The 19,648-nt window shown below is 51.5% G+C and overlaps 1 protein-coding gene and 1 long non-coding RNA gene across 2 annotated transcripts in view; one reads left to right on the forward strand and one right to left on the reverse strand.

Annotated features, from left to right (window-relative positions):
- VPS13D (vacuolar protein sorting 13 homolog D) overlaps positions 1-13,571 on the reverse strand; it is a 240,357-nt gene extending 226,786 nt beyond the window's left edge. The window contains exons 1-5 of the mRNA XM_077899583.1: positions 13,465-13,571; positions 10,572-10,744; positions 5,067-5,144; positions 2,496-2,686; positions 2,315-2,395 (exon numbers count right to left, since the gene is read on the reverse strand). Of these exons, the coding sequence (XP_077755709.1) occupies positions 2,315-2,395; positions 2,496-2,686; positions 5,067-5,144; positions 10,572-10,668 (447 nt within the window). The 5' untranslated portion in view covers positions 10,669-10,744; positions 13,465-13,571. The remainder of the gene's footprint in view (positions 1-2,314; positions 2,396-2,495; positions 2,687-5,066; positions 5,145-10,571; positions 10,745-13,464) is intronic.
- Positions 13,572-15,898: 2,327 nt separating this feature from the next.
- On the forward strand, positions 15,899-18,736 carry LOC144314929 (uncharacterized). Its single transcript, XR_013380779.1, has 3 exons — positions 15,899-16,416; positions 16,880-17,074; positions 18,653-18,736. It is a non-coding gene; the product is annotated as an uncharacterized LOC144314929 (long non-coding RNA).
- The last annotated feature ends 912 nt before the right edge of the window (positions 18,737-19,648 follow it).

The following is a 19,648-nucleotide window of genomic DNA, read 5'->3' on the forward strand; positions in this document are numbered from 1 at the left end:
AAGTGGAAACAGCCCAAATGTCCATCAACTGATAGGCAGATAAACAAATGTAGTATATCCCGAAAACCGCAAAACCTCTCAGTATGGATAGTCCATTCAACCTCCTAGGCAGAGAGATCTGAGCACATGTTAACACAGCTTCTAGCAAGCCTAAGGCTGTGTCCCTGGGACATTCCAGCCTCATTCTGAGTTCCTGTCTGGAAAAGCTCAGGGCTGTTTGTTCCAGCCAACGCCTGACATTAGGTCCCTGACCTCCCTTTCTTAGAGCATGTACCAAAGACAGCTTACAATTGTGAATCCTTTCTCTGTCTATGAGATATGTATGTATCTCCTACAATCAAGGACTTGAAAACCATTCCTCTGAAATGTCATCACCAGGAAGGACAAGACCAGTCTCAATCTCAGTCTCTGTCTCTCGGAGCACAGAAGCCCAGCTAGCAGATACAGCTGATCTTATCACATGGACACTGACCCTGGGTCATTTTTCACCTGAGCCCTCCCCCACACGGATCCCCTGCCTCTCCCTGTCACCCCTGTGCAAACTGGAGTAGAGCTCTGTTCTTTCCACTTTTGTCAACAGTTATTGGGAAAAAAAAAAAAGTTATTGAATAAAATCTGTTTCTACCACTGTAACTAACATTCAACTTTATCTCTGACAATCTGTATCTTTGATGGAATACACTATTCAGTCATAAAAAGGAATCAAGTCCCAGAATATGCCACAATATGGACGAACCTTGAAAGCATTACGCTAAGTGCGAGAAGCCAGACACAAAAGGCCACATGGTGTACGACCACATGGAGAGGAAATGTCCAAAATAGGCAGTTTCCATAAGAGAAGTAGTTCAGTGGTTGCATGGGGCTAGAGGGAGCGGAGGAAAGGGTGTGGCTATAAGTGGGGATGCAGTTTCTTTTGGGGGTAATGAAAGTGGTCTGCCATTAGGGACTGTAATCTAGGCACTTTGTAAACACACTGAAAAAAAACACTAGAGTGAGGGGATCCCTGGGTGGCTCAGTGGTTTAGTGCCTACCTTTGACCCAGGGTGTGACCCCGGGGTCCCAGGATCGAGTCCCACATCGGGCTCCCTGCATGGAGCCTGCTTCTCCCTCTGCCTGTGTCTCTGCCTCTCTCTCACTGTGTGTCTCTCATGAATAAATAAATAAAATCTTAAAAAAAAAAAAAACACTAGAGTGGAGCCGCCTCACCTGGGTGGCTTAGTGGGTTAGGTATCTACCTTTGGCTCAGGTCATGATTCACCTAAGATCAAGACCCTCACTGGGCTCCCTGCTCACCAGGGAGTCTACTTCTCCCTCTCTTTCTGCCTCTCCCCCCACTTGTGCGCGCGCTCTCTCTCTCTCTCTCAAAATAAATAAAAACTTTTTTTAAAAATTAAAAAAAGAAAAAACACTAGAATGTATACATTAAAAGTGTGAACTTCATGGGATATGAACTAAATCTCAGTTAGTTCAAGCTATTAGTAAAAATAATGATGAATTATTTAAAATAAATGACAGCTAAAAAAAATACAACTGTCTAAAACAGAATTCAAAGCACTCACCTCAAATATACCAATCTCTCTGTCAATCTCATGACAGTTATGAAACCAACAACCTCCGACAGTTTGAGGGGAAGTAGTATACCTTGAAACCATTTGGCCTGTGTCACGTTGGCATTGCAAGAAAACCCCAGAGGTGCTATGTATGGGCTTACTCTTAGGGCATTTGTGAAAACGAGAGCAGACCCTGGTCTAGTTTTTGAGGATGAAAACAAAACTGTAAGTAAAGTAGAAACCGTGGCCACCAGCCCTGACACTGTAACTCATCAAACCACCACCAGATCCATCAGTAGGAGATTAAACATCTCCGTGGGCTGTCCGCAATTCACTATGGAATCAACTAGAAACCGTGTATTCAACCTCTCTCGTTCTACAGATGAAGAAACCAAGACCGAGAAGTGAAGTGATTTGCCCCGAAATGATCAGTCACAAAGGTTTAGGTGACCTGGCTTCTAAGGAGGCACATCCTTTCGGCAAGTGAGTCCAACATTCAAAAACAAAGCAAAATGTGAGCGAAAGGAAAACTCCTACTGACACAAGCTGAAGCAAGAAAAACCCATGTCTGCCCAGGGCTGGAGACTTGCTTTTCAGGTTTTCCTTTGGCGCAGCCTGTAAGAGCTGACCTGAGCAGTCAGCCATGGCTCAGAACATCATTTCAGTTGAACCTACAAGAAACATGGTACCGAGAAGCAAGACACAGTTAAGCTGGAGAAGTCCCTGTCATGTTTATACTTTATAAAAAAGTCAGGAGGACTTACTTCAATATTCTCCACAATTCTCGTAACTACAGAGGCGGTAACTGAATACCAGTAGGACTCCCCCTTCCGCTGGCGTTCATTCTGCAAAGGAAAGAGCTGGTGTTAGCAAATCCAGTGCTCTGCTCACTTCATGTCTCACCGTGGCTGGTCTGGGTCTGGTGGCCGACGGGGTGCGCCTCACCTTCCATCTGTCCTCCAGGGCTTGAAGCAGAGCCTTCTTGCGCTCCCTCTCCAAGAGTTTCTCCTTCTCATCATCGAAATCCTCTAGCTTTTCAGGGGCTCCAATTAAGTGAAGGCTGGAGATGGAGATCACCCAAGGATCCACGTGGGGGCGATAAAAGGGAATCTGAAGAGTTACCTTCCCAATTAAGCCTGGGAAAAGCAAAGTCTTGTCAAGTATCCATCCACATTTTTACTTCTTACTGGTTTTCTGCATCCTTTTAGTTTTCTATAAGGAGCATGAGTATTTTTACCATTTATTTTTTAATCTAAGAAAACAGGCAGCAGGTTCTCATACATGGGAAACAGAAAGCTGTAGGCTGAGATCTGTAAGAACGAGGCACAATAAAGTACATGGAAAGCCCAAAGTGGGGGCGCCTGGATGGCTCAGTTGGTTAAGTGCCTGCCTTCGGCTTAGGTCACGATCTCAGGGTCCGGTCCTGGGATCGAGCCCCAAGTTGGGCTCTCTGCTTACCAGGGAGCCTGCTTCTCTCTCTCCTCCCCACTTGTGCTATCTGTTGCTATCTCTGTTTCTAATAAAATCTTAAAAAAAGAAAAGCCCAATTTAACCCTATCAAATGCAACACCTCGCTTCTGCAAAGTCCTTCTTCCCCAAGTGAACTACCTCTTAAACTTCCTTGTCTTTTCTCCCCACAGCACCTGCACAAGCCCATGAGCATGAAACTCATTTCTTGTTCGTTATTACTGGGCTGGTTGAGAAGCACTTCTTGGCAGTTACTCACAGTATATCCAGTCTTGAACACACCAACCGAACTGTGGTTAAAATGCTACAGTGGCACTCTATCGAGAAAGAATCCTGATTCTTCATGAGAACTCAGACTGATTTCCCAAATGCTACCATATTTAGCAGTCTCCTAGGACACAGGTCTTCTTTAAATTCAATTAATAAGAGGCAAGTTACCACTAAGGAATAACGCAGAAGAATATCTGAACTGTCCTAAAGGATCTCTGGAAGATCCACATGGCCCAACTAATATGCTCCCTCTGAAAGAAACACATGTTTTCTGAGTGATTTCTACCCTCTAAGATCTAGAATTCAAATAGGATTGATTTGTTGAAGATAGGAGAATATTAACACCAAGTGATCAACTGTGTAATCCAGTAATAAATTAAGAAATGGCAACAAATAATTAAAACATTTTAATTTGGATTTTATCTAGAAAAGTGAAAGTCTTTTCTATTTAATAATTTATATCATAACTCAAACCACATACCAACGATATGCCAACTCACAAACAATTTAATAATAATTAGTGTGCGATTGTAATTCTAACCTAAATTATTGGGGGGAAGAGGCATGTCTGATACGTTAGGTGACAGCAAAATATAACCTCTGTTATATTTCATTTACTTTTTGGAGAAAAAAAAAGTAAAAGAGGGTCATTTTTGCAAAAATATTAGGAAACTTCATCAATTTCCCGCAAGAGCCTTTCCTAATCCTTTGACATTCAAATAATAACTCTTTGGAAGTGCCCTCAGTATCATCATTCCTCAGTTTCTTTCAGATTCTCATTTTTCAGTGCCTTTGCCTGTGATTCCAGCAGTTCACCCATCACTCGAAGTGACTTCAAGAAAGCCTAAATCTTTTGCAAGATTTCTATCCTACTTCACCCAGCAACTGATTTGCACTGTACTTGCATTTTACTGTAACATAAGTACTCAAAAGTAATGAAAAGACTGACATCAACAAGCTATTACTGAATGATGACGCTGCGTCTGAATAGGGACTAATTTTATACATGGTCATTTAACAAAGAACTTTTATAAAGATTTTATTTTTAAGTAATCTTCACACCCAACATGGGGAACGAACTCACAACCCTGAGATCAAGGGTCGCGGGTTCCACTGCCTGAGTAAGCCAAGAGCCCCAACAAAGAATAAATTTACTCCAAGACAATTCTTGTTTCCTTACCAAACCTAGTAACTGCAGAACTCCTACAGTAACTGCAAACATCTATTTAGTGTGCTAGGCATTGTTTCAAGTAATTTTGACGCAGTAACTCATGCATTCCTTTCCACAACCCTCTGATGTAGGTACAATGATTATCATCTCATCTTAAAGACTAAGAAGCACACACAGAGTGGCAAGGAAACTCCCCCAAAGCCACGCCGCCAGAAAGCACACTGTGCCAGAGCCCACCTTTCATTCAATAAACAACCTCTCAGTAATATAATGAACTCTCCAAAAATAAGAACCCCCTGTATCTAGGACAGAAGTTCTCACACATTAGGAAATGTAAGAATCACCTGTGGTACTTATTAAACATGCAGGTTCAAGGACACTCCCTTGGCAGTTCTGATTCAATATGTCTGGGAAACACCTGACCTCCCCACCACTGCCCCAAGGTCATCCTAATAGAAAAGGCCAAACTTGAGGACTGATCTAAACTCGGTATTTCCTATCCTGCCTCTTCCTGCTCAAACAGAGCCAAACTCAAGGGCTCTCAGTTTTCCTGTCCCATGCAGAATAAGACTCAAAACTGCCTCCCTCTCCTGTAGAGTTCCACACACCGGCTTTGACTTCAAATGGTAATTCTAGTTCTTTCAAGGCATCTTTCTTTAAGGGCAAGTTTTCCAACTCAACAGCACCTGAAAAATAAAAATGACATCATGAAATGTTCACCCAACATATGCAGTAGGCACTTACTATATGCAAATCATTAAAAGTTAAAGGTGAAGTCTTACAGCTTAACCCAGCTATAAAAAGCCAGGAGTAACCCCACAATCAGCCTGTGTACACTAGCTTTACTAGTTTCCCGAACCATCCCGTTCTGACAGCTGAAGCTCACCAGCAGGTGAAGGGTGTAGGCAAGGATCTTTCTCTATAATAAGGCAGAGAGTAAATACTTTAAGCTTTAGACTATCTGTTGTATATTCTCTCTGGTTGTTTTGTGTTGTTGGGTTTTTACAAGCCTTTAAAAAAAAAAAAAAGCCATTCTCAGTTTGGATTTGACCAGCTAACCAGTTTGCAGACCCCTGGTTTAGGCAAATATTCGCCATCTAAGTCACCTGGGAAGAAATGCAGGCTCCTAGACCCCCCTCAAGACATCTCTGGGATTGAAACACAGAAATTTGACATTTTTAATAAGCTCTGGCAACCCACCCACTCCCCCAAAATGGGTATATTGCACATAACATGAGAGCCCATGAGAATTAAATAAAGATGGTCACCAAAGGGAATTATACTCTCTTCTGGAAAGACTAGCTCCACATGTTCTCTGCATCTATGCTTGCAGGCCTAATTACCTGTTAGAAAGCAAAGAACAAACCACCGCTGAAGGTCCTTTTCAGACCCAGCTTTTATAGGACTGAAACCTAGAGGTACAAGATGTCCCTGAACAGCCGAAGCATAGTGGAGAGGGTGTGGCTGGATCTCTCCCTCTCCTCGCTGTGGAAGTCATGCGAACACACTGATATACCACTCCCCAATCTGCAGCAGACACCGTGCTGGCCACTGGAAATACAAGAAGAGAAGGCGGGGTCCCCGTCCTAAGGGGCGGAGGAGACAGCCATCATTCTACAAAACTGCACCACCGAAGGCAATTTCTGAGAACACAGAGTACAGACAACTGCCCAGCAAACATTAACTGGTACAGGAACTCAAAAGAAAGGCAAGCCAGCCAGAGACAAACCAATACAAGAAACAATTATTTTTTTCCTTTAAATGACTGTTCAAGATTTGTGGGTAACTGGCTTCTAAAGTATTCAGATCTAGCAGCTTGGCAGATGCTAAGCAAATGCAACCAGCTCACGTTGTAGACTTCTGCAGGAACATGTGTCCCCACATAGCTTAAGACGAACCAAAAGGAGAAGTTAATAACCCCAGAGAGCCCAGAAACAACTCTATTTCCACATTTGGGGAGCAATGATCATAAGTAGGGGGGAAACATGAAACATGTTCCTCAACAGTTGAAACTGACTTAAAAGGAGAAAGCACATAGTTTCTTCTTTTGAAGAGCATCATTTGCAATTTGAATCATTTGCCCTATTTTTCAATACCCAAATCTGTCACAAAGGCGGCTGGCACTGGGATTCCTTGGCTGCTGTACATCTTGGGGAAGTGGAAGGAATGGTAGGCAATACATGCCAGGAAAAATTAAAGCTGAAGTGCAGAGAGCAAAAGAAGTGGTCTAGGAAGGAGAAGACCCCAGGGAAACAATGAGAAGAGGGCAGCCCCACTGCCAAAACAAAGGAATCGGGCAAAAACAGCAGCAGCGCTCAGCGGTTCTGGAGGGAAGGCTCTCAGATTCCCCACCCATTCAAATATGCACCCACAACTGCCCTGCTGGGAAAGGTCCCTCCAGGGACCCACAGTAGGTACAGTGCTCTTCGCTCCTTTCCAGGCAGATGACGTGCGGGCTTATTCCTGGATGTCTTATCCACAAACTCCTCAGCTGAGCTGAGCAAGAAGGCGAGTCCCTAGAACCAGGGTAAATCTGGAGGCTGGTGGCTTTTTGGTCAGCACTGACAACTAACTCCCTTCCCGCGCCCCTGTGTCACTTAAAAAGTCAGCCTGAGGTGCAGAGTGGATAAGGAACAAAACGGTGGGGGGACCTAAGCACTGGGCCCCATATATAAGATAGGCCTATTGCCCAAGGTTCAAAGTTCCTGGCGTGACACTGGCAGCTGCTACCTCCTGGCCCCAAACCATCCCAAACACGCCCTGCGAGTTTTCTGCCTCCTGCCTGTGCTCACAAGCCTCACTCTACCTGGAATGTGGTGACCCACCCCGGGCCGCCTGCCAGGATCCTGCGCTACCACCTCCGGAATGGCCTTCCCGGCATCCTCCCAACAGGGTGAAGGTCGGCCCCCCTTGGCACCCTGGCGCACCGTGCCTGCGGCTCTAGAGCAACAGCGTACGCTGCCTTGTACTGCCGACGAATTAACAGGTCTCCGAGGGCAGGGCCTACGGCGGTGGATGTGGGGCAACAGGAACAGCATGGGAGATCCTACTGGAGCCAAGAGCTTCGTGTCCATCATCTCATTTGATCTTCACAACAATATGAGGAAATACCATTATCTTCTCCATTCTGAGGTGAGGGAAATCAGGCGCACAGGTAAGCCGTATGCTTAAATACCAGAGCTGGGGCATCTGGGTGGCTCGGTTAAGCATCTGCCTTCTGGGCTCCCGGCTCAGTGGGGAGCCTGCTTCTCCCTCTCACTCTCCCTCTGCAGCTCCCCCTGCTTGTGCTCCCCCCACCATGTCAAATAAATACATACAATCTTTTTTTAAAAAAACAGCGCAGAGCTGATAGTAAGGGGCAGCACTAGAGTTTGTGCCACGCCTCTCTGATCTCAGGCGGCAAGAGGGACAGGGGTGAAGAGGAGGCTTCAGTAACTTGCTCATGGTTACGAGCAGCTGTTACGAGGGGTCTTCTACTGTCCCCCCTTTTTGTATTATCCGTAACACACACAGCCATACCCTAAGCAGGTGCTTAGTGGTGTCTGCTGAGAGACGGAACAAATAAAATCGTAGACATGTTCTCTCTCCTTCCACGACTCGTGTGCTATTTTGCATTGTTAATCACTTTCCATATGTGCACCCAATCCAGCCCTGAAGTCCAGCCCAAGCCAATCACATGCTGACGATCATGAAAACGGCAGATGATGGTAACTAACACTGACCGAGGCGCCCTCTACACCCCGAGCAGCTCTAAGCTCTCTGACCCGCATTAGCGTGTCTAGTCCGCAGAACCTTATGAGACAGTTAATATTCTCTCCTCCTACAGAAAGATGCTACAGAAAGAATTTGAGAATTTATGAAGGACTGGAGTAATTTACCCAAGTTACTGGTAAATGGAGGAAATGGGATTCAAAACCAGTCTGGCTGGCACCTGGGCAGCTCAGTCAATTAAGCGTCTGACTCTTGATTTGGGCTCAGGTCATGATCTCAGGGTCATGAGATCGAGCCCAAGTCAGGCTCTGCGCTGGTTGTAGAGCCTGCTTAAGATTCTCTCTCTCCCTCTCCCTTTGCACACCCCCCACCCACCACTTTCTCTCTCTCTAAAAAAAAAAAAAACACACACACAGATATAGCCTACTACAAAACTCATACTCTTGACCACTGTCTCCATCTCCTTGGCATCTCCCAAAGCATCTCGGACACTAAATATCTGCAGATGGATTGAAATAATATTCTTATTCCTATACAGTACCCTCTGCCTCCAAATATGCTTCAACTATAACTGCAATGCCCCAACACTTTCCTAGCCAAGCATTGTGGGGTGATTTAAATCCATAAGGAAGGGACACCACACTAATACCGGTTATGAAAGAAAAATTATTTTTCTATTCTGCACAGAAAATATTTTTTAAACAGGAAGCACAGAAAAGCACTTTGAAGCATCAGAGAGACACACACAGTTGCCATTACGAGAGATATCCTAAAACGGAGATCTGTTACTAGTACAGAATCCATGATACAGCAGATACCACAAATTTTATTCATTTCTTCGGCAAACATCCTCTTACCATATTAGTCTTAAAAGAGGTATCTCTTTTATGAACAAGGTTATGATTTGCAATTCTCTTTCTAGGCCCTGTTACCTGTCCTGTACAACCTAGTGAGCTCCACAGCATGTAGGAGAACTTCAGTAAATGACCAAAGAGATGACACTTGACACTACTCTTGTACTTTGAACACATCCTCTTCCCTGACAGATTGGTCACTTCCATCTTGCACTTAGCAGCTCCCTTCTAAGGATGGGACAAAAAGGTCAGGACAGAAGCTAGAGATGAAGAAAAAGCCTACTTCTGTCTCCAATGAAAGGGAGTGGGAGGGGCGACTGCAGAGCTCCCTATAGCCTATGGCTGCCACGATCCTTTCACTGCTTTAGGTGGGTCAGGAAAAACCTAGAAACAACACTTCTGACAAGTGAGCTACTGGCACCCTATTCTCAGACTCTCCCATAATCTGTGCCGCTGCCATCCCCACTAACCTGTCCTGGGCCACCCGCCAAAATCCATATCCCCAGGAAGGTGAGCTTTCTGCCGTACTTGAGATCTCCTTTCCACTTACTGTGATGCTACATGCTTGCAGACTGACTTTATCTCCTTTCTCCAGATTTGTTTGAGTGTTCCATTGTGAATAAAGAGAAATTTAAAAAAGAAGGGGGTAGAAAAAGCAGTTTTCCAAACCTCACACCAGTTTCCTGCACTGCATTAAACCATGTATAAGCATTTACCAAAGACAGGCCCATAAAGGCTAAAATCTCTCAAATGTTATTCTTTTGAAGACCCTATAGTAACATAGTTTAAAACTTTGACTTGATGTCTATTATAAACCAGCAGCAGGACAGAAACTTTAAATGTCATTCCATTTGCTCCATTTGAGTCTTACAGCAACTCTGGAGAGGTATACTACATGCTTTTTCTAAAGAAACTGAGGCTCAGAATTTCAATGGCTTGTTCACATGGCTAATAAGTAACATAACAGGATTTGAAGCCAATGTCACTGTCATTACATCATGGCCACATCCATAAAGCTTCATAAAGCTAAAAAATTAGGGCAGCCTGGGTGGCTCAAGCAGTTTAGCCCCGCCTTTGGCCCACGGCCTGATCCTGGAGCCCCGGGATCCAGTCCCATGTCGGGCTCCTTGCATGGCGCCTGCTTTTCCCCCTGCCTGTGTCTCTGCTTCTCTTTCTCCTCTCTGTGTATTCTCATAAATAAATAAATAAATAAATAAATAAATAAATAAATAAATAAATATCTTTTAAAAAATACAGCTAAAAAATTAACTGCGATAAAGCACAATCAGCAGCAGTATAGTCTTTTTTTTAATATTTAATAGTTCCCTAAAAGCTACAGCAATACAACTACATACTTAAGTTATCCTGTAATAATAATCAGTGTCATGAGGGAGAACATACTTCCTTTTACACATATTTAGTACAAAGCCATCTGGGCATTATATTTTATTATTCTTAGTATAACAAAACAAATATTTAAAAAAAAGAGAAAGAAAAAAATGTCATGTGCAGTGGCATACTTTACCAAAAAGAAATACGTGTACTTGCCTTTCAGAAGCGCAACAGAGAGCTGGTCAGTGTTCAGGTTGTTGACGTATTTTCCCAGATAAGTATTGAGAACCCAGGCTACAAGACCTTCCAACATGACTATATCCTCAAGACAAGGTGTTTAGAAATCATGGATCATTCTTTATTTCTCTCTCTCATGGTCATAGAAGAATCTATGAAAGAAAAAGAAAAAAAAGGAAGTCAAGAGAAAAACCAGGTGATTTTCTAAGCTGATCTCCTACCTGACCTTCCCTATAGATGGACGAATGCAAAGCAGATTTAGAAAAGATGGGGGTAAAGAGCACTGCAAGATGCCCCGTTAGCAGAGAATCAAACCAACACGTCTACATTCTGACACAGCTACAAGGAACAGTCACTTACAAATTTACCAAAAAATACCTATAATTCCAAGCTGTCTATCTTTTTGATGTAACGGATCATTAAACTGCCTGCCTTTAGTAACTCACCTTGGGACTAGACTGTCCTGCTCAGAGGTTCTCATCCAAGTGTAATTGGGCAATGTCTAGACACATTTTTTGGGAGGTTGCTATTGGTATCTTGAGAATAAAGACCATGGAAACAGCTAAACATCCTACGATGCACAAGATAGCTCCCCCACAGCAAAGAATCATCCAGCCCAAATGTCAACAGCGCCAAGGTTAAAAAAACCCTGTCCAAAGACAGACAGGAAAAGAAAGAACCCTCCCTGTCAAGGGTTCTTAACCCATTAAGACAAAAATGCCTTAAGAGATTTCAATGAACTTCATAGTCTGCAATGATCCTCTTTAAGCCTTCCCTAATTCAGTTTTGCAAGTTTGTTTATCAAGAGCATTCCTAAAGTAACATAAATGAGAGGGAGGAGGCAGTGGTTTATCACTGTTCTTAAATGTTCTGGAACTGCATTACAGGTACCCAGGCACCAGATGATGCTGATATAACGAACTATCTTACTAATACAAATACAAGAAATCCTCTGGTTCCAGCTACAGTATTTACAGTCAGTACGACATTACTACAACCTAGGAGAAAACTGTGTGTGTTAGCATCGCAAAAAATACACCGATTACTTTTACTACTACAAAAAGTTAACACGAGGGAACTTGAGACACGAAAGTTTAAATGAGTTCTGAAATCGCTTGGCTAGCGTGTAGATCCCAATTGGAACGGTGAGTTCCAAGTCCTGCTCGGAGCCAAGCACCTCAGACACCAGCCCACCACGCTGGACACTCCAAATTTGCTCTGGCACACGTCCCACTTGGAACCAGCGCTTTCAGGATCCTTTCCAGACACGCTGCCCCAAGCCCAGGGATTCATGTGTGTGCCAGAAGACACACGTATCCCAAATGATACCTCCTCACAAAGACCCAAAACACAAGGCCCTGGAAGAGTTTTAGATCCTTTTTTTCTTTTTTAAATTTTATTTATTTATTCATGAGAGACACAGAGAGAGAGGCAGAGACGCAGGCAGAGGGAGAAGCAGGTGCCAAGCAGGGAGCCCGACGTGGGACTCCATCCCAGGACCCCGGGGTCACGCCCTGGGCCAAGGGCAGTCGCTCAAGCACTGAGCCAACATGACTGTAGGTGCCCCAACCCTGTAAGCTCAGCTGAACCTCCAGGAAAGGCCGACTATTTGTATTTGTATTTGTCAACAGTGTCTTGCACTTGCAGCAAGATCTTCATTCCGCCGTCGGTGACAGTGAAAAGAGGTAAATAAACAGCATTTGATGAAACACTCATTTCTTTCCAAACGTCTTCTTAAGCCCTATTTTGCGTAAAACAAAGGATGTGCTAGAGATCACTGGGCACATTTGTTCAGAGGAGAGATGACAAGAACAAATTATTAAAAAAATAAATGAATAAATAAATAAGATGGGGGGATCCCTGGGTGGCTCAGCGGTTTGGCGCCTGCCTTCGGCCCAGGGCGTGACCCCGGGGTCCCGGGATCGAGTCCCGCGTCGGGCTCCCTGCATGGAGCCTGCTTCTGCCTCTCTCTGTGTCTCTCATTAATAAGTAAATAGATAAATCTTTAAAATAAAAAAAAAAAAAAAGATGTGTTTAGCGGCCTGGTGAGAGACATTTGTGCCCGAGACCTTCAACAGGTCGGCGCGGAGATCGGGGAGCACCGGCCCCAAGCGCCCCCGCCAGCCGCCGGCGTCGCCCCGAGCGCGGTCCCGGCCCCGAGGGTGGGGGTCCCGGGCCCCGAGGCTGTAGCAGCGCAGCGAGGCGAGCGGATCCCCCGGGGCTGCGGGGTCGGGCAGGGCCCCAGCCCGGCGAGGCGGGCCGCCAAGCGCTCCGGGGCCTCCCCCGACCCCCGACTCCCGACCGCTGGGGGCGGCCGCGCGACCTTGGGCCGGGCCGACAGAGGCCCCGGGAGGCGCAGCTCCGCGGGCCCGAGCGCGGGGGGAGCCGGCGCGGGGTCAGGGGTCGGGGTCGGAGGTCAGGGGGCGCGGGGGGTCGCGGCCCTCGGGCTCCCGGGAACCGGGCCCCGCCTCGCAGGTGGAGGCCGGGGGGCGCGGCGCCGGGTCCCGCCCCGGGGAGGGCTTCGGCCCGGCCGTGACCCCGGGGCGCGGGGACGGGCGGCTGGAGGCCCGAGGTCGCCGCCCCCGAGCGCGGGCCCCGAGCCGGCGGGCGCTGAGGACCCTCGGGGGGCGGCCCGGCGCCCGTGCGGGGCTCGCGGGGTCGCGGCTGAGCCCTCGCACCCCGGGGCCGGGGCCGGGGCCGGGGCCGGGGCCGGGGCCGTGCGGGACCGGCGGGGCCCCGAGGAGCTGGGCGGCGGGAGGCCGGCACCGGGTCCCGGGTCCCAGGTCCCGGGCGCGCTCCCGCGGCGGGGCCGACACACGGCGGGCGCTGGGCCGCCCCCGCCCCCGCCCCCCCGCGCCCCCCGCCCCCGTACCTGCCGCCGTCCCGGCCGAGCCCGGCCCTGCGCGGCGCTGCCCCTCCCGGCTCCTCAATGGCGCTGGCCCGCGGCGTCCGGCCCGCCCAGACCCGACCAATCGAGCGGCCGACGCGCCGGCGCCTGCCCAGCCGAGCGCCGAGTCGTCGAGGAGGCGCCCCCTGCCGCCCGCAGCCGCTCGCCGAGGCTCAGCTGCAGCCGGACCCCCGGAGGCGGGGGGGGGGGCGGGCAGCGGAGGGGGGAGCCCGGGGGGGCGGGAGGGGGGAGCCGGGGGCGGGGCAGTGGGAACTGGGGGGCCGGGGGCCGGAGACCGGGGGAGGGAGACTAGGGTGGGGGGCGGGAGGGGGGAGACGGAGGGCCCGGGAGAGCCTAGATGGGGGGGGAGAGAAGGGGGAGACGGGGCTGGAGGGGAGACGGGGGCGGGGAATGGAGGGGCAGGGAGAGCCTGGCTGGGGGGAGGGGAGAGTGGGAGATGGGGGCGGGGGACGGAGGGAGGGGCGGGGCGGGAGGAGGGAGACTGGAACGGGGAGCCTGCTGGGGGGGTGGAGAGGGAGGGCGCAGGGAGCCCGGGGAGGGGGCAGGGGGCCGAGGCCGGCAGGGGAGCAGGCGCCGGAATCCGCGGGGGTCGGCGCCCAGGGCTCGGCTACAACTCCCGAGCCCGAGCCACTCTCTTGCTTAAAGCAGCTCCGCTTACATCTGAATTAAACCCAGCCCTTGGAGAGCCGACCCCCAGGCTCCTACCGCGCTGGTCCATTCCCGCGTCTGCCAGTCCTCCTCGGGCCCCGCTCCCCGGTCCTCCTCGGGCCCCGCCCCCCGGTCCTTCTCCCGCCCCCCGCCCCGCAGTCCTCCTCCCACCCCCCGTCCTCCAATCCTGCTCGGGCCCCGCCCCCGATCCTCCTCGGGCCCCGCCCCCAGTCCGCCTCCGGGCCCCGCCCCCGGTCCTCCTCGGGCCCCGCCCCCAGTCCGCCTCCGGGCCCCGCCCCCGGTCCTCCTCGGGCCCCGCCCCCCGATCCTCCTCGGGCCCCGCCCCCCAATCCTCCTCGGGCCCCGCCCCCCGATCCTCCTCCCGCCCCCCGCCCCGCAGTCCTCCTCCCACCCCCCCGTACTCCAGTCCTCCTCGGGCCCCGCCCCCGATCCTCCTCGGGCCCCGCCCCCAGTCCGCCTCCGGGCCCCGCCCTCGGTCCTCCTCGGGCCCCGCCCCCAGTCCTCCTCGGGCCCCGCCCCCGATCCTCCTCGGGCCCCGCCCCCCAATCCTCCTCCCGCCCCCCGCCCCGCAGTCCTCCTCCCACCCCCGTCCTCCAGTCCTCCTCGGGCCCCGCCCCCGATCCTCCTCGGGCCCCGCCCCCCAATCCTCCTCGGGCCCCGCCCCCCGATCCTCCTCCCGCCCCCCGCCCCGCAGTCCTCCTCCCACCCCCCCGTACTCCAGTCCTCCTCGGGCCCCGCCCCCGATCCTCCTCGGGCCCCGCCCCCAGTCCGCCTCCGGGCCCCGCCCCCGGTCCTCCTCGGGCCCCGCCCCCAGTCCTCCTCGGGCCCCGCCCCCGATCCTCCTCGGGCCCCGCCCCCCAATCCTCCTCCCGCCCCCCGCCCCGCAGTCCTCCTCCCACCCCCGTCCTCCAGTCCTCCTCGGGCCCCGCCCCCGATCCTCCTCGGGCCCCGCCCCCCAATCCTCCTCGGGCCCCGCCCCCCGATCCTCCTCCCGCCCCCCGCCCCGCAGTCCTCCTCCCACCCCCGTCCTCCAGTCCTCCTCGGGCCCCGCCCCCGATCCTCCTCGGGCCCCGCCCCCAGTCCGCCTCCGGGCCCCGCCCCCGGTCCTCCTCGGGCCCCGCCCCCAGTCCTCCTCGGGCCCCGCCCCCCGCCCCGCAGTCCTCCTCCCACCCCCCCGTCCTCCAGTCCTCCTCGGGCCCCGCCCCCGATCCTCCTCGGGCCCCGCCCCCAGTCCGCCTCCGGGCCCCTCCCCCGGTCCTCCTCGGGCCCCGCCCCCGATCCTCCTCGGGCCCCGCCCCCCAATCCTCCTCCCGCCCCCCGCCCCGCAGTCGTCCTCCCACCCCCGTCCTCCAATCCTCCTCGGGCCCCGCCCCCGGTCCTCCTCGGGCCCCGCCCCCAGTCCTCCTCGGGCCCCGCCCCCCGTCCTCCTCCGGGCCCCTGCTCCCCCCAATCCCTCGGTTCTGCCCCAGGACCCCGTCCGTCCCCCAGTCTCTCTCCTTAGGATGCCTTCCCCCCACATCTGCTGTCCAAGCCACACAGACAAGCCACATCGTAGTTTTTAATTTACTACTTCGTACATTTTTTAAAAGAAAAAAAGGGAAAATCATGTATTTCACATAATTCAGTATGTCCAGAATATGACCATATCAACCTGGAAGCCGACAGGAAAAAAAAAAAAGAAAAAGAAATCATGCGGTATTTTAGGGGGATTTTTTATAGTAAGTTTGAAATTTAGCGTGCCCTTTACACGTGCGGCACTTCTCCATACAAACCAGCCACAGCTGAAGAGCTCCCAGTCTTCCTCCAGCGGCTGCAGGCTGCGGGGGCCCCCTCAGATGGTCCTATAGCTGGATGGTCCTATAGCCAGAGGGTCCTATAGCCAGAGGGTCCTATAGCTGGATTCCACCTCCCAGAGCATTTCCCCGCTATCTTACCTAAGGTTCCCTTCAACCATCACCCTGTTGTATTTCCTCATATACAGGACTTAATGGTACTTGAAATTATCTTGTTCCTACTTATCATCACCTTTCTGCACCCTGAAAGCACTGATTTTCCCTTCCACAAATGCCTCTCTAGCATCGAGATATTGCCTCGCACAGAAAAGGCCCGGTTAAAGGTGCTGTAGGTGAACGAAGGAATAAATGAACAAATGAACCCTTCATCTTGCATCAGCCCCACAAGGACAGGAAGACCTCAGCTCATAAAAGTCAGAAGATGCAGGAGGCTTGATGGCAAGGTTGCAGTAGGGTATTAACCATCATAATTATCAACCCTCATAACGCTGAGCTAATGAAGGCGACTGCGGGCTGAACATTCCTGGCAAGGCCTGAGCTCCTCAGGGGTGGGAACCGCCTATCAGAATCTCAACGCCAGGTCCCCTCGGGGAATGAGGTTTGGGTGTGAAACCTCAGACTCTGCAGATGGGAGGCAGAAGGGAAGCAGCCCATTAGAGCGGAAGGATCTGAGTCCAGATCTTCTAGCACAGGAACCCTCAGCTGTACCTGGGGAGTTTATTAAAAATGCAGATGCCAGGGGGTCCCTGGGTAAGTCAGCGGTTTGGCGCCTGCCTTTGGCCCAGGGCGTGATCCCGGGTCCTAGGATTGAGTCCCACATCGGGCTCCCGGCATGGAGCCTGCTTCTCCCTCTGCCTCTCTCTCTCTCTCTGTCTATCTTGAATAAATAATAAATAAAATATTTTTTAAAAATGCAGATGCCAGGACACCAATCAACTAGTACTACTGAAAAGTCTTTGGGCCCTCACTTTGGAATCCCTCGGAAGGCGCATGGACCAGACAGCCATCCTCCTACTAAATATCTACCCGAGAGAAATGGAATCACATGTGTCTGCAAAGACGTACAGGAATGTTCACAGCAGCTTTATTCATAGCAGTTAAAAACTTTAAAGGTTTTTTTTTTGTTGTTTAATTAGAGGGAGAGAGAGAGGGCATGAGCAGGGGGGAGGGGAGAGGAATAAGCAGGCTCCTCACTGAGTTGGGAGCCCGATTCAGGATTCAGTCCCAGGATTGAGCCACGGTAGATGCAGCGGTCACAGCATGGGAGCATCTACTGGCCACGGACACCCCACTGGTGAGGGGCACACGAGGTGGGGGATGTCCCTTAATCGCCACCCACGCTGGACCCTTAGATGCACCTTGGCCCACAAGGGGCAAGTTTTCTGGGACAGGCTAGATTTGAGGGGCCTCCTCAGGACTCCCTCCATCAGGCCCTTTCTCATCTGGCCTAGTGTGCATCAGCCCCCAGAATCCTCTAGACCAGAGAGGACTGGACACTACAGAAATGTTTCCTTTGGCCCACACCTTGCTGTAACAGAATTAGAATTACAACATTTAAAAGGCTGGAGATGGGGGTGCCTGGGTGACTCGGTCAGTTGGGTGTCGGACTCTTGATTTTGCCTCAGCTCATTTTCTAGGGGTTGGATCAAGCCACACATGGGCTCTAAGTGGGAGTTAAGGGAGTCTGCTTGAGATCCTCTCTCCCTCTCCCTCTCTCCCCTGCTTGCACTCCCTCCAAAATAAATTGTTAAAATATTTTTAAAAGCTGGAGATAATACATGAGAATCTGTATTTGGGGCCTTTCTAGAAAAATTGGAAGATTTGGTGACAGTGGAAACCCCCCCCCATACTTCCTATGCCTACATTCATTCACTCGTTCACCTTTTATTGAGCACCTACTATGAGCCTGGCACTATTCTATGTACTTGGCGCCACATGACTGAGCAAAATAGCAAACCCCTGCCTCACTGGAGCTTATGTTCTAGCAAGAGGAGCCGACCGTAAGCAATAAATGTAACAGAGATGTAAATTATAAGATATCGTAACAAGTGATAAGGGCTTTAAGAGTCCCAGAGGGGAGGTGGGGATCTCAGGGGTGGGGGGAGGTGTTGCAATTTTTTTTTCTTTTTAGAGAGAAAGCACAGGGGGAGGGAGAGAGAATCTATGCCCTGTGCAGAGACTGCTCAATCTCATTACCCCAAGGTCACAACCAGAGCTGAAATCCAGTCAGATGCTCAACCAGCTGAGCCACTCAGGCCCCCCAGGCAGGGTGGGGGTGCGGGGTTGCAATTGTAATTACAAACTCATTTCATCAAATTGTGAAGGTATTTAACTGTCTGATAGGAATATAGTGCGAATCACATACTAATTCCAAATGTTCTAGTATCCACGTTAGCGTGAAAAGAAACAGGTAAAGTTAATGTTAATATTTTATCTAGCTGACACTGCAAAATGTTATGTCAATATGCCATCAATGCAAAAATGATTGATGAGATATTTTATATCTGTTTTGTGCTGGGTCTTCAAAATCCGCATCCTGCCCTGAGATGTACTTCACGCGCCTCCGGTAGCACTGGCTGCGCTCGGTGCTCAACGGTGGCCAGGGCCCCCGGTGCCGTATCAGGCAGCGCAGGCCCAGACAGCTCAGGACAGCTGGGGACAGCTCAGACGCCCGCCCTCTTGGCTTACAGGTGCAAGGTCTGAGCTCCAGATGGGACACGGAGGTTCAGGTCCACACTGCGGGTTCCTGGCGAAGCTAGAACACAGTCCCTGGCTTCCTGTTAGCTTTGCCCCGGGGCAGCCTCTCAGCTCTGCCTCAGAGGAGTCCAGGGGAGGGAGGGAGAGAGGGGGGAGGGAGAGGGAGGGAGGGGAAGGGAGTGGGAAGGGAGAGAGGGTGGAGGAGGTAGGGAGGGAGAAGGAGGGAGGGGGAGAGGGAGGGAGCAGGAGGGAGGGGCAGGGAGGGAGGGAGGAGGGAGGGGGGAGGGGAGAGAGTGCTTGCCCTTTAACCCCGGACCCTGTGGCTCTGTTGTGCAGTTCTAAGGAGCTGGTTATCGGGAGCCTCCCCGGGCAGGCTGTCCTCCCAGCTGGACTTGGAGAAGTACCACGCCTCGGGCCCTGCCCGGCGCCCTCCTCTGCGGGGCAGGGTGGTGGGTACCTCGCCTGTCTCCTCGGGCAATAATGGAGAGGAAATATAGAAGCTCAAGGGGCATCCGAGCGGCTCTCCCCTCCCAGCTCGAGTTTGCGGAGCCCTGCTCTGGGGATGGAGAGGGCGGAGGCAGGGCCGAGGGCGAGAGGTCCAGGGAATCACCCAGAAGAGGGCAGCGCCCAGGCGGCCACCCTGACCCGGGGGTTGGCTTGGTGATTTCAAGGCCAGCCAGGCTCCCCCCTCCCCGCCCCCTCACCTTCTCCTGAAGTCTCTCTGCCTGCAACCTCCTCCCCACTTTTCGTTCTGGAAAAGGGCTCCAGTCTCAGAAACAGGTCTAGGGTCACGTCCAGCACTGGCCCCCCAGGCTGTGCCCCGGGCCCCCCTGTACTCCTGGAGCTGCCCCCCACCCCACACTGCCCTGAGCACCCGCGATGGGCCTCGTAGGTGGCGTAGGTGCCACCGGATGGAGCCTCGCTCCCACTGCCTGTGAACAAGCAGATCTGCAGAGACCCCCCCTTCACCCCAAAACAGGCTGATGACA

The sequence above is a fragment of the Canis aureus genome, chromosome 5 (genome assembly GCF_053574225.1).
Source record: "Canis aureus isolate CA01 chromosome 5, VMU_Caureus_v.1.0, whole genome shotgun sequence".
NCBI classification, from domain to species: domain Eukaryota; kingdom Metazoa; phylum Chordata; class Mammalia; order Carnivora; family Canidae; genus Canis; species Canis aureus.